Source organism: Thermobia domestica, chromosome 13, assembly GCF_964235325.1.
Source record: "Thermobia domestica chromosome 13, izTheDome1.hap1.1, whole genome shotgun sequence".
Lineage (NCBI taxonomy): Eukaryota > Metazoa > Arthropoda > Insecta > Zygentoma > Lepismatidae > Thermobia > Thermobia domestica.
Window position 1 is genome coordinate 172,342,640 of NC_137466.1, and position 27,691 is coordinate 172,370,330.

General features: G+C 33.3%; 1 protein-coding gene across 5 annotated transcripts in view; it reads left to right on the forward strand.

Moving 5' to 3' along the window:
- The window catches only part of f (espin protein forked), a 490,027-nt gene that overhangs the window by 458,541 nt on the left and 3,795 nt on the right, over positions 1-27,691 (forward strand). For all 5 annotated transcript variants that reach the window (XM_081736896.1, XM_081736897.1, XM_081736899.1 and 2 more), the window contains 2 exons: positions 5,228-5,409; positions 25,542-25,732. In XM_081736896.1, the coding sequence (XP_081593022.1) occupies positions 5,228-5,409; positions 25,542-25,732 (373 nt within the window). The remainder of the gene's footprint in view (positions 1-5,227; positions 5,410-25,541; positions 25,733-27,691) is intronic.

The following is a 27,691-nucleotide window of genomic DNA, read 5'->3' on the forward strand; positions in this document are numbered from 1 at the left end:
TAAAAAAATACATGAGAGAGATACGAAGACTGTAGTGACATCTATCGGCAAAACTTGTCTCTTTACACCAACCTTTATTCTGAGACTGAAAGAATTTCCTATATTATCAGGATCGTTATAGACTGTTTGATTTCACTTAAAAGTAGACTAAATCCTGCTGACAGACAAAATCATTCGTATGTACGGGCGCTTCCAGCAAACGTCCCTTTTAAGATCATGATGGGTATGAAGCCAGGAATAGGATCACAACGAAGAAATTTAATAATATTGTCAATCAAGTATTCTTCTCGACAATTTTAGTTTGTCGTTGGAGGGGAACACGTTTATCGCTACTCTAATTTGTAACAATCCTAGCTTTGTCGGGATAAGATGTTCTGTAAAGCCTAATTTTAAACCTTTGGTCTTACTCGCGCACTTATCGTCACTGAAACAGATGATTATCGTACACATTTGATCAGTGGCGTAACTAAAGGCTTGGGGGCCAACCTGCAGACAGCGTGGAGTGGGGCCCCTTCTCTACATCCCACTTCACGAGTTGAGGGCCCCCTTATGGCTTAGGCTTCCTCGCAATGCGGGGTCTTCGGGGCCCTTATTTACGCCTCTGGATTTGATATCAATATCTTACAAACAAGAAGTCAAATTGTTACTTCCTTTCTCCAAATATTATATACTTGCAAAACAAGGTTTTTCAATCTTATAACAATTGTTCCCATCGAAATAAAATTAAAACAAGAGGCGAATCTATTTTATTAATACATATATTTTAACCATACCTATTTAGCACCTAATAACAAAGTTTTCTGTGTCTAAACTTACAACAACACTGATGAACCGTTGAGAACAAGGCCAAGGGTATTTAACACGCCCTAATGATGTAGTACGTTTGGAGAAAGCTTTTCATTTTCGTCTTGCTAATTAGTGTTAAATTATGAAAGTAGGTATCTATTAATTATGCGTATTATGATTATAATTTCTGACCTCGTAAGGTGGATGCTGTACTGTTGTACAACACTAATAGCCAACTTCTTCGCCGTCAGTTGTCACGTTAGACAACTTTATATGGTAGATGCCGCACTTTCACATACTGTAGATTTCTTTTTCACCATCTAATGCTCCAGGCAAGAAAGCGCCATTTGGGTAGTTTTAGATAATATATAGTACCGGTACGTAATAACGAAAGTGTTAATTGTAAGATTATTAAAAAGTAGGCTCCAAAGTAAGCTTAGCAAATGAAGTTGGCCTTGTAGAGATGCAAAACTAACAGCTTTTTTGGGGAAAATTTTTACTTGCGTTTTACTTGTTATGTGTCTGAACAACACATTTTTTTTCTATAATGGATTATACATTTTAAAAAGTGCCTTGACTTGTTCAGTCCGGAGTTGACTATCCTAATTAGTTTCTGGCAAGTTATGCAACCCTGCATACCCAAGATGCTATTTTGGTTGCCTAACCACTTTATCAACTCAAACATAAGTATTTTTACGGATTGCGTAAATTCAAACTGGGAGGCAAGAAAAACAGTATCTTCAGTTCAGTTTACAAAATTAAAACCATCACCAGTAATTTTGGGCATGACGTTAGTTGAAGACGGTGGTAAAAATTCATTGTATGCTTAGTTCTGCCAATGCTCCTACATATTTTTTTTTAACGCGTAAAATATGTTACTACATTAAGGTTTAGCTTGTAAAAGATAACATTGTTCCACGAAATACGTATATCTTGGCTATATATATTTCAGTCATGGCGCATTTTCTGAAACTATGGCGCTTCACCAACCAGCAGGAGGTAGAAACAGCACTGACTGACTTCTTTGCGTCTTTGCCAGGAATTGAGCCCGAATCTCCCATGCCAAAGACGTGTACGCTAACGGCTTAGCCACGAGGGAGTTCATTGTACTATAATAAATGCATTTGTGTACCAGAATATTGCAAGACTTATGACTCATCGTTGTAATATTCAACTCATAGGTTTTAATACGAAATGGGTTGAACTATTTGTCAATACAGCTTTAACGCATTAAAAAGTATACAAGCGTGGTTCGGACCCCATGTTAAGATGTAGGTCCACGTCTCATATGGTCTTGCTGCTGAAAGAGACACTAAAGCTCAGTCCAACCAAGCAAATTCTTATCTTGCGCTGACTGACACCGACTACTTTATAAAGCAAGAAAGTGTTATAGGTAAAAGTTTTTTTTTCCCTAATGTTTTCATATTGAAGAAAATAGACTCTCAATAATAAGACTAAATATGCACATTTGTAGTATTTTCCATGGATACATGTTTGATTCCATTCAGAGTTTCCCAGTCGGCTGCTCTATAATAAGAAAATCACTGAAGTTGAAAGAGTAGTAGTTTGCATAATAATTGTCTATTTTACTCTAACATTAATATTGTTCAGAGACTAATTTTAGTTTTTTTTTTATTAGCAATTTTACATTGTGTATATTGTGCGTTTGTATTGAATGTTTCAATAATTATGCAAATTTCGCCATTCTTATCCTTGTTGTAAAGATCATCATTATATATATATGTATTGCACTATCTCAATTAGCCTTTTCTGTCTGAGAATTTCCCCGACTACTCACAAAATAAACATTTTCCGCGACAAGTAGTCCTAAAAAAAAAAACAAATATATATTCATTCATAATGGATTTTAATTGCTACCTACACTTGGTGTTGTTATAACTTATATAATTAAAACAGCTCATGCAATAAGAAAGTTGATCACTGATTCATGTTTTGTTTTGGAAACAATGGAAGGTGCAGGTCGTTGAACAAAAAACGAAGCCGCGTTACTCTCGTACCCTGGTTCACAAAACAGTGGAAATTGTATGCAGTGTTACGTTCTGCAACACAAAAAACTTGTTTCATTCTCTCTCACTCTTTCTTTCTTTCTTTCTTTCTTTCTTGTACTCTCAAAAGTTTGTTTCACGAAGGAACGGAACAACTTAGTTTTAAAACTCATTAACACATATACTACACGAAAGAATATAAAATATGAACTCTGAAAGCAGCGATGTAGTTATTGTAATGCATGGGTTCATTTTAACTGTACATGTACCGCAAAAAAAAAATGCACAATTTATTATGCAAGGATCAATATAAACTTACTCAAATTAATTTTGAACTATATTGGATTAGAGATAATTAAGTTAATAGTTTCGGAAAGTTCATGTAAATTAGGTTTTGTTCCATTGATGTTTCGTCAGCAACCTTCAGTTTGGAGGATTCTCACGTGTGAAAGGGGAAAGAAACAAAGAGTACGACAGAGAGCTAATTTCTGACGATAAGGATTATTGAGTACGAATCCTGGTCAGAGTTTTATTATGTGCAAGTATCATTCTACATGGGTTTTACCAAATCATTCCGCTCATTTATGTATAATGTTCTTTTTCTGCATTTAACATTGTCTCTTTATTCTGTGATACAGTGGTTCTTAACTTTTTCCATCTTTGACACCAACGTGGAAGGATGTAAATTTCATAGGATCTGCAAGCTTAAATCAGCAATCTACAATGTTTATTTTATTTTGTTGTGTTGTGTTTTCAAGTATTTTTTTTTTTTAATCACAGGAAACTAAACTAAAAGTTACTTTGCTACAGTTAACGCAGATACTGAAATTTAAAATAATAATAATAATAATAATAATAATAATAATAATAATAATAATAATAATAATAATAATAATAATAATAATAATAATAATAATAATAATAATAATAAACATCCTATACTTGACGAAATAGTACGAGGGTAGTTTATCCTCTTGGTTTATTTATTTGAGTTCAATGTATGGACGCCGACTCCGCGGGTGCTCCGGTGCTCGAGCGCCCTCAGAATTTTTGTGGAAGTGTTTAGAATCACACTTCCACAAAAATAAAAATAAATTGCGCCGTATTTTTTTTTAAATGATAGAGGCCCAGAGGCAAACATTTTCATTGAAGGTAGACTATTCGACGGTAACACTTTCTTTATGAGTGCGAATATTTTTTTGTAACTAAAGAAATATTTTGTTTCAAATTGGTGCATTGTATTATCATTATACAAAAACATGAGCTTAAATGTTGTTCCTTTAACTAACTTCATTTGCTTTTCTCTTCCTTTATAATCTGTGAATCCGACGATAAGGGTTCAGCATGGCGTGATGAGAACTGAAATAAAGCGATAGAACCCTAAACTTCCCTGGTTACGCCATCATACTCTCATTTAAAAATATTTTCTATTATAGAGAAAAGAAGATGCTTTCACTTTAAAATACCTAAAACTGCGCTTTCAAAAGGGTCCGAGAGATGATCCCGGACGTCGCTAAGTCTGGGAACATTTCATAGCCCCGATCCCCAGGTTGTAGACTATGAATTACAGCACTCGCAATGATTTTCAGAACCCGGTGCTACTGGTTCAATGTCTGCTTTCAGCTCTCCGAAACTGTATTAGACGGAACTTACTGTTTAAAGTGGGATTGAACCACTACCCGGATTTGTATCCGAAGCAGGTACTCCACCGAGAATCAATCCCAGAACCATGCATACAGAAAAATGCGCGGTAGCCATGAAAGGGTATTTGTTGGCCCACCGTTTTTTGTTAGTCTCTCTTTAAAAAAAATACGATAAAGGCACAGTACCCATTCGGGACGGGCCGTTCTTCTTCATAAGCAATGTGAAGGCGAGGCTTTACACTTATGTGACCTCAGCACGTAAGGAAAAGTGATGTGATTAGCACCATATGTTCCTACCGGATTTACTTGCCCCTTTTCCTAGATGTTCCCAGGTACTTATTTGACAGAGGATAAATGTACTTCTGAACCGCATTTTTTTTTTGGGGGGGGGGGAGTAGGGAAAAATAAATTGCGTCTCTGTTGGTTGATAAAAATGATTTAAAGTTCACCATCCCGTTCAGCACCGGGCTATTATATGAGACATGGGCCTACAGCTTAACGTGAGATTCGAACTATATGAGCACCCACCGGGATTCGAACCCGGGTCTCTCGCGGGTAGAGGCCCCTTCTCGGAATCGGAAGCCGGGGTGGTAGGTAGACGTCTTACAGATTACGACACACTACACTTCTACAGTGCCCGTTATTATTATTATTATTATTATTATTATTATTATTATTATTATTATTATTATTATTATTATTATTATTATTATTATTATTATTATTATTATTATTATTGATCTGTGTCATTTCCGTAAGTTCTCTCATTTCGTTTTGTGTTTCCCATTGCAGGCGTAGACCAACAGGCATTTACCAGCCAGAAAGAGGACTTGATAGCAGAACTGAAAATGTCGAAGGACATCACAGGAATCAAGAAGCTGAAAGTAGAGAGAGCAAAAGTAGAAGAAAAACAGGAGAAAGAAATGTTTGTTGAATTTTCTAAGCAATTCACTGTTGATAATTTCGTAGAAAAGGTGAGTGATTGTTGTATTATCATTACCACTATATATATAAATGTAAAAATGTTTGTCCACAAACACCTCCTAAACCACTACACCGATATTAATGATTTTTCATACGTGAGTGGACCATGGTCTAAGTTAAGTTTTTATCATGTTGCTTTGATTTAAAATGCATATTTTAAGGAAGAGCGGAGCAGTAGCTAATTCCAGATTTTGTGGGGATACAAGATTACCCACCGACGTTAAGTTTCATGTTTCTTATTAGTGTACTAGTACACAATTTATTAAAAAGCATAATTATGTTTCTCAAGCTCAGAGGGAGTAATCGCCACCACTCTATCTTCAAAGTAGTTCATCTAGTTTATATTTTGATGTGAAATATTGAATTGTTTCTTTCTTATCTGTGTGTGTGTCTTTTTGCCTTAATGCATATAAATGTCGTGTTTCGAAAATGGGTGGATTTAGGGTTTGTCTATTGTGGGGGCGGATCTTATAAGGGTTTGGAATACCCCTCAGTCGAGTGGGGGTCCAGGTATTTCTCCGCAGGAAATTATTAATATAAAACTCGGTTCTTGAACATTCTTTATAATGCAAAACAAGAGCATATTTTTATTTTTTCACCAAGCTGTTGGCAGGGGATCAAAGTCTCTCCACGCCCCCCCTCCCCTTGTAACTACAGAGAAGCTCTCCAATGGTTTTCAGTCATTATGCAATCTTTTAGGCAACATACCCTCACTATATTTCAACATTTAGATAGCCGGTATGGCGAGTCAAAATCGTAATAAAGCATACCGCCTTTGTCTTTTCTCCACTTCGAACACTGACTTGCATCCATTAAAAATACACGAGCCTCAAGTAAAAAAAAAAAAAAAAAAAAAAAAAAACGTTGTTAATGCTACGAACTGTTTCTCTTTATAGGGGGCGCGGTGGCTCAGTGGTAGAGCCTTTACCTCCGGTGCTTGGGGTCCCTGGTTCGATCCCAGCTCGCGCCGTGTGGATTTTGTGGTGGACAAACACCGAGCTCGTGGATTTTCTCGGGGTTCTCCCGTTTCCTTCCACTCTTCATTCCACCATTTCACTCATCATCACCGTCTCCTTTAGCCTAACCGACATAACTGTGGGACGTAAAACTTAAGATTTCATTTTATTTCATTTTGTTTCTCTTTGTAAAGAACTAAAGAGTATTTGTTAGGAAAAATGTTGAATAGTCCTTTTATCTGCTAAATAAAGACTACATTATTGTTTTTGCCGGCGAGATATCGAAAGAATTTACCGTAGAAATTTTTTTTTAAAAAAAGTAAAAATATTATTTCTCTTTAGGTGCCGTTGTTCGAGTACTAATGAAGGCATCAAGGTGTAGCTAATTGTAAATTCAGATGGAATCTCATCCATATCCGACACTGCATGCTTTTGGAGTGTCACGCTTTCTTTTACCTCGATTTATGTGCGAAAAAAAAAAAAACTTGCTTAACTTTCTTTCCAGAATAGATAAATTCTACGGAAATGAACACGCAAGACAAAACGAGAAGTTAGAGACAGTTTTTCCAACTTATTTTTGTTTTGATATACATTACCTGATTACGTGCTTCAAATATATTGTTCTTGTTTTTCTTTTCTTTGTATTTGGAAGGAAGTCAATACGATTTCTTTATGTCATTGATTCTATAAAGGAAATGGGTTTTAGAATGCAAAACATCGCTGCTATCTTTTGCATAAATAACATGTTACAAGTCAAGTAGTTGTTTACATGTCTTCTTTTATGTTAACCTATACTGTAATTACTTCCTGAAAAGAATGAGATTTCAATTACAAATGAAATGATCTTATTTATAAATTAAAAAATAACAAACTAATCAGCAATTTTTGCTTGTAAAGGAAAACCTGTTTTTTCATTGCCGTTCCCCCGCCCCCTTCGATTTGAAAATTATATTTCAGATCTTCTGTTGAAAAATCTTATTTTCAAGATTAAAACTAAGTTTAGCATATGTATTCAGCACTGGTGCTGTATAAGACGTGAACCTACAATGCAAAGTGGAATCCGAACCACCGTTATGTATTCAACGCTATCGCTCCGGGAATCGAACTTGGAACTACTCGGACTAAAGGCGCGTCCCCGTTAGCCACTAGACCAGCAGAGGAAGCAAGAATGACTCTTTTTAATTGGGATTGAAATTGATGTGTGAGTAGGGGAGATATGTATGTTTTGCCCCACTTTGCCCCCTCCACCCCCCTAACTGCCCCCAAACATTTATGAAGCCGCCATTGACCATTACACTTTAACACAGAAGGATACCCCCAAGTGAGATCGAATATGCTTTTATGACATTTAAAATCATAAAAACTTACATCTAAAACTTATAACTTATAGCGTCGTCTTTGATTGACAAAATAGTTTTTGTTTGATCGAAATCGGTTCAGAAATAGCTGAATTATAAGAAGATAAAGTTTAGTATGTCGCATAGGCTTTTATGACATTTAAAAATCATAAATAAATTTTCAAAGTAAAAAGCAGCAAAACCTGTGCACAGGTGGACCTGAGAGGACTTACGCCTTTCTCTTATTTGTTTGTTTGGTTTGCTTTTGGCTGCCTCTCAGGCTCCTTTTTCTGTTTGTTTCTCTTTCTGCTGCTGCTTCTGCTGCTGCTGCTTCTGTTGTGCCTCCGTTTCTCTTTCTGCTGCTGCTTCTGCTGCTGCTTCTGTTGTGCCTTCGTTTTCTTTTCCCGACTAGCGCTAGTCTCCATTCACGTCAACTCAATCTGATTTGCTGCTTATAGATGAGAGAGTGAAAATCCTTCTTCTGGCTTGGAGGCGACTCGAACCTGCGACGTCCACGCCGATAACTACTTACAGCTGGCCAGACTGCAAGCGAGCGAGCTCGGCTAACACTACGCTCAAGAAATCAAGTGAAAATTAGTCCTTATATATGAACAAATACTTCTACAAGCAACGCCATCTATTAGCAAAGTGATAAACTACATGATATACAGCGCTATCTACTGAGTAGCTGAGTAACTTCTTAGAATGTCCACCTAGCTAGCAAACATCAATGTTCAAAAAAGAAAAAAATGTCAGTGTTGCCAACTCACTTGCCCAATATTATAGTGTTTACCCAAAATATTTTTAATAGGGTAGTCTTACGTCCCCATAGTTATAATGTGCTAACTCATCAAATAAAAAAGTTGGCAAATTTCTGATAAAAAATTATGAGTTGGTATACACTGCAAAAAATAAAATTCATAAATTTGAAAAATAAAAAATACTAGCATAATCTACATAAAATTCTAAGACTTTTTTAAAGAATAACATTTTTCCGAAAACTCAAAAATAAACCCGTAAAAAATTCCCGAAATTTTGATTTTTTCTAAAATTCTCTGTAACTTCACAGAATATTAACCGATTTTTGAAATTCAAACGATACTCGACAGAGAAATAAATTTGCCATCTTCTGACTGTATTGTGGGTTGCATACCTCTAAGGATACTATTCCGAATTTGTTATATCTCCGTTGTTTATTAACCGATTTTCAAAATTCAAACGGCAGTCAATAGACAGATAAATTTCCTATCTATCGAATGTCTTATAAGTTGCATAACTCTAAGGATATAATTAGAAAAACTCAAATAAATCTCTTATTTATACATGTATCTTTAAAATTCGAATGACATTCAAAAGTACTGCTTCTCCTTATGCATTGTGTATATCCAAAGGTCTTAGTTTTATGGCTTTATCACCATAAAACACTTAGAACATAATTAAAATTACAAGTTCGGATATTGATAATGGAATCTTCTGTTAACCTCGTTCTCAATAGGAAACAATGACTTCTTAAACTCTGTCCACTGATCGTAATTCAAACTGAATAGACAGCCGTTAATGTCAAAAACCACTTGAACTTCGGTTTGCACATTTTTCACAATTACATTAAAGTTATTAGTAAGAATGAACTTTTTTTGAGGATCCATTTCTAAACACTCCATTTTTTGGTTCTGACAACATATTTTTGTTCATTTTCATTCATTTTTGGATTTACATACAGAACTCAACAGTTGGATAGTTTTCTTTTAGACCAGTGTATTTGATTTTTATTCCATCTTTAACGATCTCATCAATCATTTTATCTGTTAAGTGTTTTGTAAATCTAGGTGGAAGAAATATCTTAAACTCTTCACATTCAACTAAAATGCTCTTCCCAAACTTAGTTTTAATCTTTTCCATTTTCACAATCTTATATTCCGTATTTAATTCTAATTCTCTTAATCCAATAACCTTTTTTTGTTCAAGACTTCCAAGGTTGTTTAAAAAATCAACGTGTTTTGCCATCGTATTTATTATATAGAAAATCAACGATCTTTCTCTAATTTTTATCTTCACCAAAAAATATTTAATCATTTTCATCAATTTCGTTTGATGGATAAACTTCCATAAAACAATCGCTGATGAAAACAGTTTGAGGGTGACCAACTGATAAAGGGCCAGTATCACTGGCTCTTAGATCCTTGAATTGTTTTTGATATTTTGCTAACTAACTAAAACTCTTCTACTACTTTCTCATTCTTAGGATCATATGTGAAGTTCTTTCGTCCAATTAAAATCGCATAACATATAGTATTAGCAGTCACGGCTTCTGCAAAGTCTACAACAATTTTTATGTTTGTTCTCTCGTTTACTGATACATTCTTCCTCTTACTACAATTAATCACATACATTGGCCTGTTATCTATAAACTCTTTAGGGCCATAGTACATTTCGGTGTTGCCACATGTTATTCTCTTAAACGCAGTATAATCTTCGTACATCTTGAAATAGTCCTTGTTAGCAATATCTAAGTTTCTTGATTCTTTTGGAAATACCTCATTCCTTCCATTCTTAAGATAGATATTCTTTACCTTACAATGATCAAACTTACTTGCATCTGCCGTTTGTTTGCCACTTCTATCAGTTTGGAACATTACAACTACGAAATCAGGCATATCAAATTGTCTAGAATTAAATTGAGTTGTAACATCAAACTCTAAGAAAGAACCTACAACAGTCTTCTGAACACATTGATAAGTATGGAATGATTTTTGGTTCTTTAAGAATATTCAGCTTTAACTTGTTTTCGTAATTAGACTCGTATTCAACAATAGGCATTCTTATCTCCATACTTTTTATTGTTATTTTTCCATCATGGGGAGCTGCTCCTGATCCAGTCCATTTGTACAAAACATCGTTATTGTTGTTAGCTTTTGTAAATGTTATTCTCAATCCACCTTTCCACATAACCTCTTTATAATCACTTAAGAAGCCTGGAATTAATCTTAATGGATACAAAACGCTAAAGTCCTTTCTTAGACCAAGTTTATCATCTGTTTCAAATCCTGCTTGTTTTAAATATTCAACTTCAGGCTTGGAAATCTTTAATGTTCCGACAGCTGTAGATGTAATTCCAGGTAGTTCGATTTTATCTATAACAACACCATGCTTTCTAACCTCAATTTGAGAAAAGAAGAATGGGAAGAAGTTATCTACAAGTTTTATAGTATCGTTTGCACCAAATGTTCCTCCAACTGATGCACCAACAACCTCAAAAGTCATATGACAATCTGCTTTGTGTGGATGTATGAAACCATCCCCCACGTTAAAATCGAACTCAATATCTTTGTTAGCTTCATTCAAATTATTAAATGTTCTTGTGTTAGCTTTAAAACTCTGTAACTCGTAGCTTTCAACACTATCCATTTATTATAAAGAAAATCTTAAAACAGCGCTTTGATGGGTATATCCCATAAAAGAATCATACATAATAACAATTAAAAACTTATAATCCCCATCCCAACTTAACCTTAGCATTCATAGCAGTACCAACCCCAAAAGCAGCTAATCGTTCACCAATTGGCGCATCACTACTAAATGCTCTTTTCCATGCTTTAGTTTCCAGTTCTTTATCTGCAATATGTCTCGACTCTGTATCTTTATTGTCTCTGTAGTATATATCGTGTTCTTTACAAGCCTCATCTAATGGGTTAATACCTTCATCACCTCTTTCTAACCTTTCTTGAAGCTTCGTAAAAGGCCCACAAAATCTGAAGCCAGGTATATGTAACTCTGGTATCCCCTTCATGTTTAAGATCTTATTCATTAGTCCTTTTCCAAGCTTCTCATCATTCCAGAATCGTGGTGGTAACGTATTTAAGATCTTAATCAAATAACCTATACCTTTTGGATCATTAGGAATAAACTGTGAAAGCTTATTATTAATCATACTCACTATACCTACTTTCTCATTGTAAAAGTTATGATTACCAGCCCTTTCTTCTCCATCTATAACTATTAACCGATCAATTAACTTTCTCACATCATCCATCCATACATATTCTTTAGGTATCTCTGTATATTGTTTAATTCCTTCACCACTCCTTTTAGGCGTCGTGTTCTTTTTAGGAGTTGGGGGTAAAGTTGGTTTAATATAATTATCCCAAATAGGCTTGATAATATTAATGTACTTTGAACCTCTACTAGATGCTACCTTTTTATCTCGATTATATTTTTGGAAGGCTGCATCTGATTCTATAATTATTTCCTTGTACTGTTCAAAATCATCATCATCATAATCTTCAATGGTTTTACTAGTATTCGTCGTTAACAATTCCCATAGACCTTCTGTTCCTTTGTAAGTTTTACCATTAATTATCAAATCATCACCATTCACTTTAACTTCCAAATTTCCTATCTTATTTATTATTTTTCCATCTTCTTCTACAGTTCTTATTCCAAACACAGTATCATTTCTTTTACTATAATATTTCGTTGCAATCTTACCAAATGACTGTGCTGTTGTTAAAGGTTCTACTCCTTCCACTTTGTCTTTAATTTGTTTTCTCATTTGTTTTATTTCTCCCGTTATAGGTGTATCACTACTGCTTGGAGAACTATCATAAGGTATCTTTTTAGGTGTTTCTAGTAGACTAGGATCTATTGAAGCCGTCTTATGTACAACTGGAACAAGTTCAGTTATTAGATTTTTATTTTGTTCTGCTACTTCTTTGATCTCACTTCCCAAGTTTTGAATAGCATCAATTACAGGCTGTTCTTGTGTCTTAAATTTATCGTATATACCTGCTCTTTCTTTCTTCCAAGATTTGAAGCCCTTTATCAAGAACTCCTTCAGCTTAATATTCTTATCAATTTCTTTCTCATCCATTTATTGTATAGCAAACGAACAAACGTCAATGAACGTCAAAGAACGTCAATAAACGTCAAAGAACGTCAAACGTTAAAACGTAAAACGTCAATAAACATCAAACGTTTAAGAAGTGTTTTATCTTGTTCCTATACTTACCATTGTTTACCTTCCTTGTCATATCAATTACTATGAAACCATAATCTTCTTGCCAACATTTTGAACATATCTCTTTAAATTTATCATAAGACATATCTCCCCCAACAAACTCATTATACACATGTTTAAGATTAGTATCATCTTGTCTGAATATGCATAGGAAGTTGACGTTATCTCTTATAAGCTGTTTAGGTACTTTTGAATATGTTTGTGCAAGATAGAAACAGTCTAAATGACTATGCCTACCTCTTGTAAAGTAATTTCTAACAGTATCTTGATTCTCCAAAATGTAATCGTCAAACACAACAACAGAGTATTTTTCACATTCATCAATAGGTACAATAGAATCATTACCGCTTAAGAACGTTGCTATTTGCTTCTTAAACTTTAGTTCTGCCTTTTCAAATCGATCTTTTAACTGCTCATACTTTGGCTGATTCATGCTTTTAGAATATATGTAGAAGTAATTATTGTTTAACCAACCTGGCTGTAATAAGAAGTTAAATAGCAAAAACGTTTTACCAGACGCCGACGGACCCACGATAAGACAACGAACATCATCAGGTATAAGCTCTCCATTTCTTTTCTTAGCTGTTGTTTCTTTTATCATCTCTTTTACATCCCAATTAATAGTTTTCTTACTCATTTATTATAGAGAAAATCAGGGGGCCACCAGCACTGGCCCCCTTTCAAACAGTTTGAGGATGAACTGTAGGGTGAGCGTTTTGCTCACCCTTTAAGAACATTTTGGACCTCCGAATACAGCGGGGCAAATCTTATGATCTTATATCTTTAAGTTGTTCTCTAATCTTAAGCAACGTATCTTTTATATATTCACCATCCATTTCACCATTCAATGTTATTATCATCTCTAACTGTTCTTTAAATGAGTTAATACAAGTGACAATGGTTTTATATTCGTCTTTTCTTTTGCTTATGTTTAACTTCGAAGACAAACCTGTTATTATAGCACTTCCAGTTGCAAGAGATGTTGTTAATATTGAGTAAATTGTTACAGGTATAAAAATATTAATAAACCCAGTTGTTGCAGAAAGAATAACCGACAACGTGATCAAAGTGTAGTATGCATATTTAACAATTCGTAGTTTTCTCTTTTTCTTCTTTAAACTGCATTCTAACTTTCGAATGACATCTTCTATTAACTTGATTACTTTCTCTCTTGGAATATCTCTAGGTAAATCAAACTCATTCATTTATTATATAATAAATGGCTAAGGTATTTAAGCTAACGAGTGATACTTCTGTTTTAAAGAAGAAACTCCATTACGAATTAGACAACAAGAGCAACTATTTAAGTATAGGACTAGTTGGGTTTTACAGTACATATCTAACTCCAAACATAACAACAGAAAAAAATAGTTTCTCATATGGTGATAGACAAGTTTTTATACCAGAAGGGCAATACAGCTTAAACAGTCTTAATGAATATTTAAAATCTCAATCCATCAACATAACATTATCAGAAGATCATTTAAGAAATAGAGTCAAAATTGAAACTGATAGTAATGATGTTACAATTGGGAGTATAGGCACTGTCCTCGGGTTTAATGTTTTTGAAGTTTTAGAAAAGAACAAAACACATATTGGAAGTAAGTTGCCAAAGTTTCATCCGTTTGATACTATAAATGTTCACTGTAATATAGCAGATGGCATGTTTGTTAAAGATACAGAATACACACATAGAGAAACAGGAATTATAGCATCATTCAAAACAGATGCTGAGTTCAAACATAGTATTATTTACGAGCCTACTTATCCATTATTTTTCCCTATATCCAAAGACAAGGTTGACAATTTTGAGATAAGGATAACAGATGAGAATGATTCCTTAATTGATTTTGGTGGAGCTACAACAACTGTACTTTTACAAACCAAGATTTTCTCTTAGATAAATAGGAAGATGTGTTCTATTAAAGGTTGTATGTTTAGTGTTCCTTATAACGAACTAAAGGATTTAAATATTGATCATGTATTAACAAAGAAACAACTTAACGATAAAGCTAAGAAAATTAAAGAAGGTAAAGGAATGGATTTAACTTTAACTACTGCACAAATGAAAAAGATTAAGAAAGAGCATATTGGCGGTTTTATCTTTACAATTCCAGCCATTCTAGCAGCTTTAGGAGCAGTTGGCTCATTAGCAGGTGGTGCAGCAGCGATTACTAAAACTGTACTGGATGCTAAGAAGAATAAACAAGAACTTGAAGAACAAAAAAGACACAATATGGCTATGGAAGAAAAGCAGGGAGCAGGTAAACCAAAGAAGTCAAAAAACTAAAACCATTGACCAACTTCGATATAGAGAGGTTGGCTAAAGAATTAAAGATAAAACGATTTAGAGGTGTATTTATGAGTGATGAACTTCCGCAAAAACCTTATGTACATGAGTGTGGTGTAGTTAACCTTGATAAATCAGAAAACATTGGTACTCACTGGATATGCTATTGGAAAGATAACAACATAAAGTACGTGTTCGATTCTTATGGTGGTGTTCCTCCTAAACAACTAGTACAATATCTTGGTACCGAAAACTTCTTTTACAATGACGAACGAATACAAGACTTTAACTCAGTTATATGTGGTCATCTTTGTGTTAAGGTTTTAGATCTTCTAAATCAAGGGTATTCTTTTAGCGACGTTATGTATATGATTAAAAATGAATAAGTGCTTTTATGGTTTGTATCCATAAAAGTTTTGCTTTAAGATAAATATGGAAGCTATACACAATAGATTTTTAGATTATTTTGAGAAGCATGAGGATGAACTAGATCCACTAGTTAGTTATAATTTTTATCAGTATTTTGAGCAAGTTAGTGAGATAGACTTAAAAGATAAAAACAACGTATATAATGTTATTCATCTATGGAAAATGCTAATACCAAAATTTTTGTACACGGAAGAAGAGTTGGAAAAGTTACGTTCAATAATTACGTTAAAGGACTTGTTGTCGAATTATAGCTCTAGACCATTAGAGTGCAGTAATTGTGGTAGTAAGTCATTAACAAAAGGTATGAGTAGTTACATTTGTGATGATTGTTCTGTAGAGAGTGGTTGGGTTTACGATACTAATGAAGGAATGAGAGCTGCTTGTGCGAGAAAACCATGGTACGATACTACAAAAAGATTTAAGTTACAGTTATCTCGTTTGCAAGCTTTACAGGATAGAATTATTCCCGAAGAGGTGCTCAAGGTGTTAAATGATAAACTTAGAGATATACCAAGGGATTTAATATCAACAAAAGATGTTCTAGAAGTACTAAAGGAAAACAAATACACAAAATATTATGATGATGTCTATTTAATACACTATCACCTTACCGATCAAAAACCATTAAAATTACAACATATGGAGGAAGCACTTATAGACGATTTCGAAAACTTACACGAGGTCTTTAGGGAGCTGTATCCGGAAAGAGCATTGTTTATTAACCTGAAATGTGTATTGCACCATCTGTTGAAAAAGCACAATGTTCATGTTGATATTGATTTTAAACGCTCACCTAGACAAATAGAGATGTTAAAGAAATGTTTTGAAAAATTAGGATGGGCATTTTCTATATAATAAATGAGCATGGATATATTTGGTAATGTTAAAGATAGAAAAGGTGATGTTGATATTAGCGAAGAAAAATTAAAATTGTTGGAGAATTTAAATGATATTGTTAGCGTAAGTCAACTTAGATCAATAGAAGCCCAATTACAGAACGATAGAAAACGATTTGAAGATACATTAGAAACGTTACAAGACACATACATAAAGAAAGAAGATTTTCAAAAGATCAGGATGGATACTACTAAACTGGTTATGCAGAAAGAAACCATGCCTCTATTATATCGGTTAAGAGCTAAAAACGTTAAGGAGCCAATCTTTAGAATATTTAATCTCTCTAACGGTTACAAATTTCTCTATAATGGGAAAATAATGCACATGGACTTAAGTTTGGATAAATACTTTCTAGATATATATTTGGGCGATACTTTGGTTAAAGAGATACCTTTTGACTTTAAGAAGAACGATATAATTACGATTAAACCAAATAAAAATTCTGCTATGGAAGAAGGACAATTATTGTTTGTTGTAATGTACATAGAGAGAGAGCTTTCCTAAAGACGTTTGCTATATAATAAATATGGATATCTTTGGTAATGTTAAAATGACACCAGAGTTAGATAATGCAGTTGTGAGAAAAGATATTGCTATGTTGAAAGAAGAGCTTAACTTCATCAAACGGGGTTATGTTATAGAGCTTCATAGTCGATTGATATCGGAAAATGTTGAAACTCCGTTCTTTTTAATACATAATCTCTCTATCACATACAAATTTCTTTATAAAGGTAGGTTAATGCATATAGAGTCATCCTACAATACGTATTACATAGATCTATATTTAAATGATTCTCTAGTTGAAACTTTTCCATTGCACTTTAATACAAATGATCTATTAGCAGTTAGGCCATCTAAAGGTTCTGATCTGAAACATGGTAAATTGCTATTGCTTCTTATGCATGTAGAAAGAGAAGACGAAGATAGTGATGATGATGGTGAGAATGTTGAAAGCATAATATTAAACAACGGTAGTTATTGATTTTCTATATAATAAATAGGATGTATTGTGTTAAGTGTAAGAAATCGACAGATACGAAGAAAGATACCATTAGAATTGAACAAACAAAGAATGGAAGATATCTAAAGAAAGGTATTTGTTCTGTGTGTGGTGTTACTAAAACTCAATTCGTTAGGAAGCCTGATTGACTAGAAGAAGGTAAAGGTGTTAGAGAAGACATTGTAGAAGAAATTCACAAACCATCTAGAAAAAACTTTGACAGATTAAGCGTAGTTATAAAAGGTATCGATGATCTTTGGCAGGCTGATCTTGTAGAAATGGATAGCGGAGTATTAAAAGGCGTTTCCAAAATCAATAAAGGTTATAAGTATTTGCTAACGATTATAGATGTGTTCTCGAAATATGCGTTTGCTGTTCCTGTTAAAGATAAGAGTGGGAAGAATGTTACAGAAGCATTCGAATCCATATTAAGAACGAGAAAGCCTAGTAACTTACAAACAGATCAAGGTAAAGAGTTTTACAATAAAGAGTTTAAGAAGTTAATGGAGGAAAATAAGATTAATCACTACTCAACCTATAGTGGTAAGAAAGCTTCTGTGGTTGAAAGATTCAATAGAACGCTTAAGCAGAACATGTGGAAAAGGTTCACAACACAAGGGAACTACAAATGGGTAGAGATATTACCAACACTAGTTAAAGAGTATAATCATCAAATTCATAGAACAATTGGTTTAAAACCTATAGAAGTTAACAAGAAGAATGAGAGAACAATATTGGAGAAAGTGTATCAAAAAGAATATAAGCGTGTTAAGCCTAAATACAAGTTAGGTGATCATGTTCGTATAAGTAAGTTGAAAGGGCTATTTGAGAAGGGATATACACCTAATTGGTCAACAGAAGTATTTGTTATTAGTGAAGTTATTCCATCTAATCCGCCTACATATAGAATTAAAGATTTGGAAGAAGAGGATGTGCAAGGTAGATTTTACGAACCAGAACTATTAAAGACGAAACACAAAGATGAATACTTGGTAGAAAAGGTGTTGAGAAAGAAAGGTGACAAAGTATATGTCAAATGGCTAGGGTTTGATGATTCGCATAATAGTTGGATAGATAAGAGTAATGTTGTAGTGTAAATATAGATGTTTGTCTTTTATGGTTATTATGCCATAAAAGGATAGTTTGATCGAGATAAGGGGATAACGAAACGATACCCCTCATAGCATATTTCCAGGGTCGGTATTGCTCACCCTTAAGAACATTTTGGACCTCCGAATACAGAGGGGGCTAAAAATGTTCTGAAATTTAGTACCATCTGCTTGCTTCGTTTGGTTTCGCTGTGTGGGATTTTGCACATGGGGAAATAAGTTCCTCCGAAGCTAGGAACTTCAGAAACTCATCTTACACAGTAAAACTAGGTGGTAATGAAAATGAAGTTAAAAATAAAGATTTTCTATCTAATAAATATGAGTACTATGGATAGTTCTCTTAGTTTAAACGATATTTGTTACGAGCAGATTAAAGATGATTACTGGTATGGTCTGTTTGGTGATTTCAAGTTGATTATAGATAAGAGTACAGGATACTTTAATGCTACCAAGTTGTGTCAAGATGGAGGAAAGAAATTTTATAAATGGTTAGAAAATAAACAATCTAAAGAGTTAATTTCTTATATAAAATCATTGCAACGAATTCGTGGGGATGAAATTATTAGAAAAGTAACAGGAGGTAAAGGTGAAACATGGAACGAAATAAGAGGAACATATGTATGTAAAGAGTTGATTTTAGATATATCTCGATGGGTTTCTCCTGAGTTTTACCTTAAATGCAATCAAATCGTTATCGACTATTACACGAAAGACTTTAAACAATACAAGGATAAACAGGAGCAGCTGGGAGCAAAAGTGCAAGAGATAGAACAACAAATGAATCAGTTATGTATAAACAATGAGAAATTAGAAACTGAAAATCAACACCTTAAATCAATCGCAGCTGAACATACAGAAGATCCAGGGAAAGTACACAAGCTAGTTATTATTAAAAAGAACCTCACAGCTGGTCAGCTTCAAGACATAGTAGACAAGTACGACACAGACAAACACGATCAGGTTAGGCGTTACGAGTCATACAAATATTGGGTTGGAAGGATTCAGCAGCGAAACATCAATGCAAGACTTCAGTGTCTTAAAGAAAAGTACCCAAGAATGTCAGTGTTATCAGAAACCAAAGATCCAAACTCAGTCAACCTCCTAAACAAAGTGAAAGAAAAATACAGCTGTGTTGTTTCGTATGGTTGTCACGTGGATATTGAAGGAGAATACGACGATGAGTTTGTTGTGGATTTGTTTTTGAGTATAAGAGATTTGTAAAGGTAAAGGTAATGAGTTTTTGAACATCCCTACCAGAAGAAGATTTGGTTACAACTGGGGGTCTACCAGCACTGGACCCCTTTCAAACATACAACTTTTATGGTATAATAGCCATAAAAAGATAATTAGTTATGCATTAACCCTCTGCTGCAACAGCGAATGCTACATTCAACATATCACCTAAATTGGGATTATTATGATATTTTCTTATTATAGCTCTCCAATCTACGTAATGTCTAAACGAATATATAAAGTCTATAGATAGGTCTTGATAAGTTGAAATGTTACGCCAATGAACTCTACCTTCGAACTCTGCAATAAATTCTTCTGTTAAATTTTGAGACATTGAAATCATTTCCCAATCTACTTTGTCAGCGTAATCTCTTATAAGGTTTTCTGATAATTGTTTAGTTCCAGATATGTACCACCAATTAACTCTATCTGCGTGTTCTCGTATAAAAACTTCAGAGAGTTCGTTTTTGTAAGATATAGCATCAAAATCAACTTTATCTATAAACTCATTAATAAATTCTTCAGATAGCTTTTGGTGATACGATACTTCTTTCCAATCAACTCTATCTGCAAATTCTCTTATAAAGTCTTCTGATAAGTCTTGGCTTCCTGAAATAATCTCCCAATCAACTTTATCAGCTAATTCTCTTATAAACTCTTCCGACAAATTTTTCCATAAACATATTTCAATCAAATTAACTTTCTCCTGATATTTGCGTATGAAGTCTTCTGTAATGTGATCATAGTTGTATTCCTCGTCATAACCATCATAGCCTATAGATAGCCATTGTTCATCAGTCAGTGAATCTAATATTTCATCAGACAAGTTCATAACGTTCGCATAGAGAATGTTTTGTGTAAGAAATGAGTTGTTTTCTTTAGTGGCCTTCTTGAACAAATGATCTAACATACCTATTGAGATGCTAAAATTTATTTTGTCTTTGTCATTATAACCACCAATATCTAAATATTTACATACACAATCAAATACAGGTTTGTAAGACAATATTTCCTTAGCACTAGTCATGTTTGTTTTTACTCTTAGATTTTTTAAATTGATTCATTTTTGCTGGTTTTCTATATAACAAATATGGAAGCGCATTTTGATTTATTACATGATAGACTTGAACTAATTCATCATGATCTTAAACTCTTAGCAACACTACTAGAGAAGCAAATACTGTTAAAGGAGAAAGAGTTATTAGTAATGCAACAAAAAACATCTGATTTGAGTAGTGATGATGAATATAAATATGGTAGTGATGATTATGATGATGCTGATGATGATGAGTAAGTTTACAAAAATGATTCAGTTTTAAATGTGTATATGTGACTTTGATGGGTTAATCCCATAAAAGCCGTGTTCTAATACAACGCGTAATATGTAGACAATAGCAGGGGTGTACAATGTTAAGCGTTGTACTAGGACAAATGAAAATGAACTGAAATAACCCGGTGAAGATAAAAATTGAAGAGTATAAAGATTTTCTATATAATAAATAGGATGAATAATTATAGTAAATTTACCGTAGTAGAGTTAAGGCGCCAATGTAAAGAGAGGGGAATCAGAAGATATTCCCGATTAAGAAAAGCAGAACTGATAGACCTTCTTAAACAACATGATGATGAACAAAGCAGAAGGCAGATTAGAGATATATTCCCCTTTAAACAAGAAGTAATTGAAGAACTGAAGCCAGCACGTATACCCATCAAAGTTGAATTAGAAGAAACAGCACTCAAGAAGCGTTTACAAACCATTAAAGTCGAAAACACAGGAGGATATAAAGACCCAATAAAATTTTTGGATACAAGTGGAAGAGTTGCTATTAACAAAATCAAAGAGGAATTAAAATTTCACCCTGTTAAAGTTAACCTTGTTTTCATTTGTGACTATATTAAAGATAAAGAAATACAAGAGCACAATTTCAAAACATCAAACGAGAGAATATTAGAATCAACTGACTTAAGTGAATATATACATCATGCCAAACAAAAACTTCGTAGAGAAATGGAAGAATTTCAAGGCCGAGGATCAGGATGGACGTTACATCAAATTAAACACCTAGAAATCAGATTAAATAAGTATGTACCATTAAGAGCTTCTTCCTATATTGAACTTCCAAAGCAGATTAAAGATAAGAAAGCAGTAATAAATATTCAAAATAAAGATAATAAATGTTTCTTATATTCTATTGCAAGTTATTTAAAACCTATTGATAGAACCGTTTCAAAAAATCCTCAAAGACCCTCTCATTATAAACAACTTGTTAATGAACTACAAAAGAAATATTGTGATGGTATTGAGTTTCCTGTACAGTTAAAAGATATTCCAAAATTTGAAAGAAGAAGTAATATCTCCATCAATGTTTACGGTTATGACAAGAAATATAATGTATATCCACTTCAAATCACAAAAAATAAGCAGGAAACTCATATCAATTTATTATATGTAAAAGATGAAAAGAACAGTCATTTTTGTTGGATAAAAGACTTATCACGATTAATAAGAAGTCAAGTGACAAAACATACTGAGAAGTTATACTTTTGTGATAGATGTTTAACAAGACACTTTCGAAATGAGAAGCAGTTGCAAAACCATGAGCTGTATTGTAAAGAGCATGAGGCTGTTAGAATAGAACTTCCTAAACCATATGACAATCAAATAAAGTTTCAAAACTATAATCGATCATTAAGAGTTCCATTTACGATAATTGCTGACTTTGAATGTATCTTATGTAAGTTAAAAATAGAGCATAATTGTAGTAAAACAGTAAAATATCAAAAGCATAAGCCAATGAGTTTTTGTTACTATGTCAAGTATTCAAATGGGGACTACAAAGCCCCTGTTAGTTATATAGGTCCAGATGCTGCGAAAGTATTTATTGAAATGTTACAAAAAGAAGCAATAGAAATTATGAAAATATATAACAGAGTAGTTAATATGGCCCCGCTTAGTGAGAAGGAAATAGAAGTTTATAACAGTTCGGATACTTGTCATATATGTGAGAAAAACTTGAATGACTTACCACCAGCTGTTGAGAAAAAAATAAATATACTGAAGAAGAAAATACAGTTCTACAAGGATAAAGATGATATGAGTGAAAAAGTAGAAGAATGGAAGCATGAGTTAAGAAAATGTTTGTATAAGATAAATAAAAATAAAGCAAAGGTAAGAGATCATGATCATTTAACTGGAAAGTTTAGAGGTGCAGCTCACAGTTATTGCAATTTAAACTATAAAAATCCCAACTTTGTTCCTGTATTTCTTCACAACTTAACTGGCTATGATACGCATTTGTTTATTAAGGAGTTAGCTTATGATACACAGAAAATTAAACTGATCGCTAATAATGAGGAAAGGTACATAACATATGAAAAATATGTAAAAGCAGGACCAGAAAAAGATGGAATAAATTTAAGATTTGTTGATTCATTTAGATTTATGTCAAAGAGTTTAGCAGAGCTAACAAAGAATTTAAAGCCAGAACAATTTCGAGAAACATTAAAGTTTTTCCCGATTGATAAGCTTGATCTAGTTAATACTAAAGGTGATTATCCATTTGATTATGTTGATTCATTTGAAAAATTGAAAGAACCTGTTCCATTATCTCCAGACAAATTTACAAACAGATTAACAGGAGAAAAAATGAGTCCTGAACGTCATAAGCTTCATGTGCGAGTTTGTAAAGAATTCAATCTAGAGTTATTGGAGGACTTAACTGAACATTATAACAAAACAGATGTCCTTCAATTAACAGATATATTTGAAAACTTTAGAGATGTGTGTTTAAAGGCATATGGATTAGATCCTGCTTGGTATTATACAGCACCAGGCCTATCGTGGGATGCAATGTTAAAGATGACTAAAATTAACTTGGAAATGTTGACTGATTATGATAAAATACTAATGTTAGAAAAGGGTATACGAGGAGGAATCTCACAATGCAGTAAAAGATATGTAAAAACTAACAACAAATATATGCAAGATTATAATAAAGATGAGTGTTCAACATACCTAGCATATCTAGACGCAAACAACTTATATGGATGGGCTATGAGTCAATACATGCCTTATAAAGACTTTAAGTGGGTTAAACCTTACATAGATATAAAGAACATTCCGGATGACTCAGAAACTGGTTACATATTAGAAGTAGATTTAGAATATCCAAAGCATTTACATAACAAGCATTCTGATTTACCATTAGCTCCAGAGAACATGTGTCCACCCGGCTCAAAACAATCGAAATTATTAACAACGCTTTACAATAAGGAAAGATATGTAATTCACTATAGAAACTTAAAACTTTATATGTCACTTGGAATGAGATTGAAGAAAGTGCATAGGGTATTAGAGTTTAAACAATCAAACTGGCTAAAGAAATACATTGATTTAAATACAGAGATGAGAACACAAGCTAAAAATGAGTTCGAAAAAGATTTTTATAAGCTCATGAATAACTCAGTATTCGGGAAAACAATGGAAAATATTCGAAAAAGACAGCCCATACAATTAGAATGTGATCCTAAGAGGGTAGAAGCATTAATTGCTAAACCTAACTTTGATTACAGAACAATATTTAGTGAGAATTTGTGTGCTATACATATGAAAAAAGAGCGATTAACGTTTAATAAGCCAATATATGTTGGCATGAGTGTATTAGAACTATCGAAGCTATTAATGTATGATTTTCACTATAACACGATGAAGCCGAAATATGGAAACAATATAGATTTATGTTATATGGACACTGATAGCTTTATATATGAGATTGAGACTGAAGACTTTTACAAAGATATAGCAGAAATAATTGACCAGTTTGACACGAGTGAATACAAGGAAAATAACATATATGGACTACCACTAATAAACAAAAAAGTAATAGGTAAGATGAAAGATGAGAATAAAGGTAAGATAATGACGGAGTTTATTGGATTGAGATCAAAGATGTATGCTTATAGAGTAGAAAATAAAGAAAAGAAAAAAGCTAAAGGAGTAACTAAATGCGTAGTTGCCAAGGAGTTGCAGTTTGATGATTATAAAGAAAGCTTATTTAAAAATGTTAAAACGTATAAGGATATAAACCTCATTAGAAGTTATAAGCACGATATATATAGCATAACCGTTCATAAGCTGGCACTAGATTCCTCGGACGATAAAAGATATATAGCGCGAGATGGTGTAAATACGCTAGCTTGGGGGCATTATAAGATAAAAGAGGAGTAGATGTAATTATATGTAGTGTAGTTTTAGTTATAAGTTTTTATGATTTAAATGTCATAAAAGCATATTCAATCTCACTTGGGGGTATCCTTCTGTGTTAAAGTGTAATGGTCAATGGCGGCTTCATAAATGTTTGGGGGCAGTTAGGGGGGTGGAGGGGGCAAAGTGGGGCAAAACATACATATCTCCCCTACTTGTGTGTGGGAGGAGTAAGGCGCTGCAAATTTTCAATTAAAACAAAAATTTCCTCAATGCACAGCATCACTAATTATCAATATTGTAACATCCTTGGCCGCGATTTTTCCACGTTGTGTCACCAAGAAAGATTCATTCAAACAGTTAATCACTACTGTTGATATTCTATATACCTTATGGGAACTGATGACTATTCCTTAGAATATCAGACTCAAATTTTAAAAGAACTATACGACAGAGGAGTTAGAAGTACATGCAGCTTGCCAATCATTGTTAATTCCATCCACCATTTTCTTCTTTCATTTAATTAATTTGTATTGTCCAAATAATTGAAAGATGAGATGCCAAACCCTAATTCTTGTTGTATGTGTGATCATTTTAATATTTTAAAAAATGCCATTTCTCATCCTCTTCTTCTATGTTATTGTTTTGTCATAGATTCCTGATAAGGATGCAACAGGCAACCCTATCCCAATCTGGAAGCGACAGATGTTGGCAAAGAAACTGGCTGAAAAGGCGAGGAAAGAAGCAGAAGAGGCTATGTTGAGAGAAGTTGAACAAAAGAGGCTCGAATCTATACCTGCCTGGAAGAGACAACTCCTTGCTAAGAAAGAAGAGGAAAGCAAAAAGTAAGCAAACTCAAAACTTTAATTTTTTTTTTTTTAAATTGCTATTTGACTTCACAAACCGTCACCATTACATTTCATTATACACATGTTTAGATACTTATTCAGTTTCTTCGAATATTTATTCCTAAGATGTTCAAAGGCGCGTTACGAAGATTTGAATGCTGGCTGAATTTGAAATTAAAATTAATAATAAAAACATAGTCGAATGCAGAATATTCGGTAGATAATACACGTGTATTCTACTATAGATAAAGTAGATACTACTGCAATATTACGTTGGCTTAAAGAAGCCAATTATTCCGTTGACACAGACGTCAAGTGTTTCTTACGATTTTCAAAATGTGAATTTTGAAGTATTCGTCTGTATTTAGTATCGTTGAGCATTGACAACGAATAAATAAAAACGAATGCTTTAAGTGACTGTGCATCAAGTTGCATATGTTGTGTGGATAATTATGTAGAAAGAACCGCGGTGGCTCAGTAGTAGAGCGTTCACCACTGGTGCTTGGAGTCCCAGATTCGATCCCAGCCCCCGCTAAGTGAACTTTGTGGTGGGCAAACACCGTGTGCGTGGGTTTTCTCGGGATTCTCCCGTTTCCTCCCACTTTCTTCATTCCACCATTTTCATTCATTACTCATCATCACCGTCTCCTTTAGCTTAACCGGCATAATCGTGGGACGTAAAATTCAAAGATTTCATTTCATTTTCATTTTTCAATTATGTAGAAATATAAAGTAAACAGAAGAACGATGTAGAAGTATGAAGAGACAAGACCATTGTTTACAGTTTCAGATAATGTTTGGGATCACAAAATATTCTCTTTATTACCTAGTGTCTTTATAAATTTATAGAAAAAAAAATATGAAACTTTTGTCAGTACATGTGATTGGAGATATTTCTAGCATATACAATAGTAATTAACAGATACAGAAGTATTTCAAGATGACTATCGTGTTAAATGCTTTAAATATGAATTCAGTTAATAAATCAATTATTTTTATTATATGCTAGATTAAATCTATATGCTAGATTGAGTATCTTCAATAACAGATAAAACGAAATCTAAAGTTTCTTATAAAATTTTGTTGATTTAATTTTAAATGATCTCTTAGTGGTATAAATCATGCCGAAATGAATGAATTCACACAAAATGTGATGCTCAGAATATTGCTAGTAAATAGTTGTCTATCTTTATTCCTACAGTATAATTTTGTAATCAAATTGTATCTCTAAATTTAGATTAAAGCCTATTTGAAGATACATTCTTGTAATATAGAATCAAACTACATTTTTAATTTTATAATATAGATTTAAATATAATCATGAACGAAATTTTGGGCTTAAGTATATTACCTTGTATTTTATTTTCTTTTATTTTAGTTTAGTTTGTGTTGACAATATGTCTTTGTAGAGCTCAATTATTCACAATTATTAATCAATAGGCTGCCAAGAACTTGAGTTTTTTTATTTGCAGCTTAATATTGTTTAAAAAAGCGTATGTCAAATAAAGCGTGCTTGCATAATTTTAAAGACCTTGAATTTTCACATAAAATTCCGTATAAGTTATAGATGTATTCAGCAAAATCTATCCAGTTATACTGGCTATATATATGCATGTGCTAATACAATAATAGTTCAGTGTAATTAATTCAGTTTTCTCAACTTTAGCATATAAACGCGTAGTTTACTGTTCTACGTACAAATCCATAAAAGCAGAAAATAAGGTAAAATATGGATAGAAGTACAGGTATCCACTTGATAACAAGGGAAAAGGTCTTCCTTATTAATTCACTTGCTTAGAGGTTCCAGCTACCGCTAATAGTCCATATCAATTTATCTATGGATATTTGAGTACTGATTTGACGGCACACTGACTGTTCTCCTCCTCCGTTTATATATATATACTATATAAAGTGTATTTTTGCTATATTTCAACATATCAGTCACTTTGTGTTTTA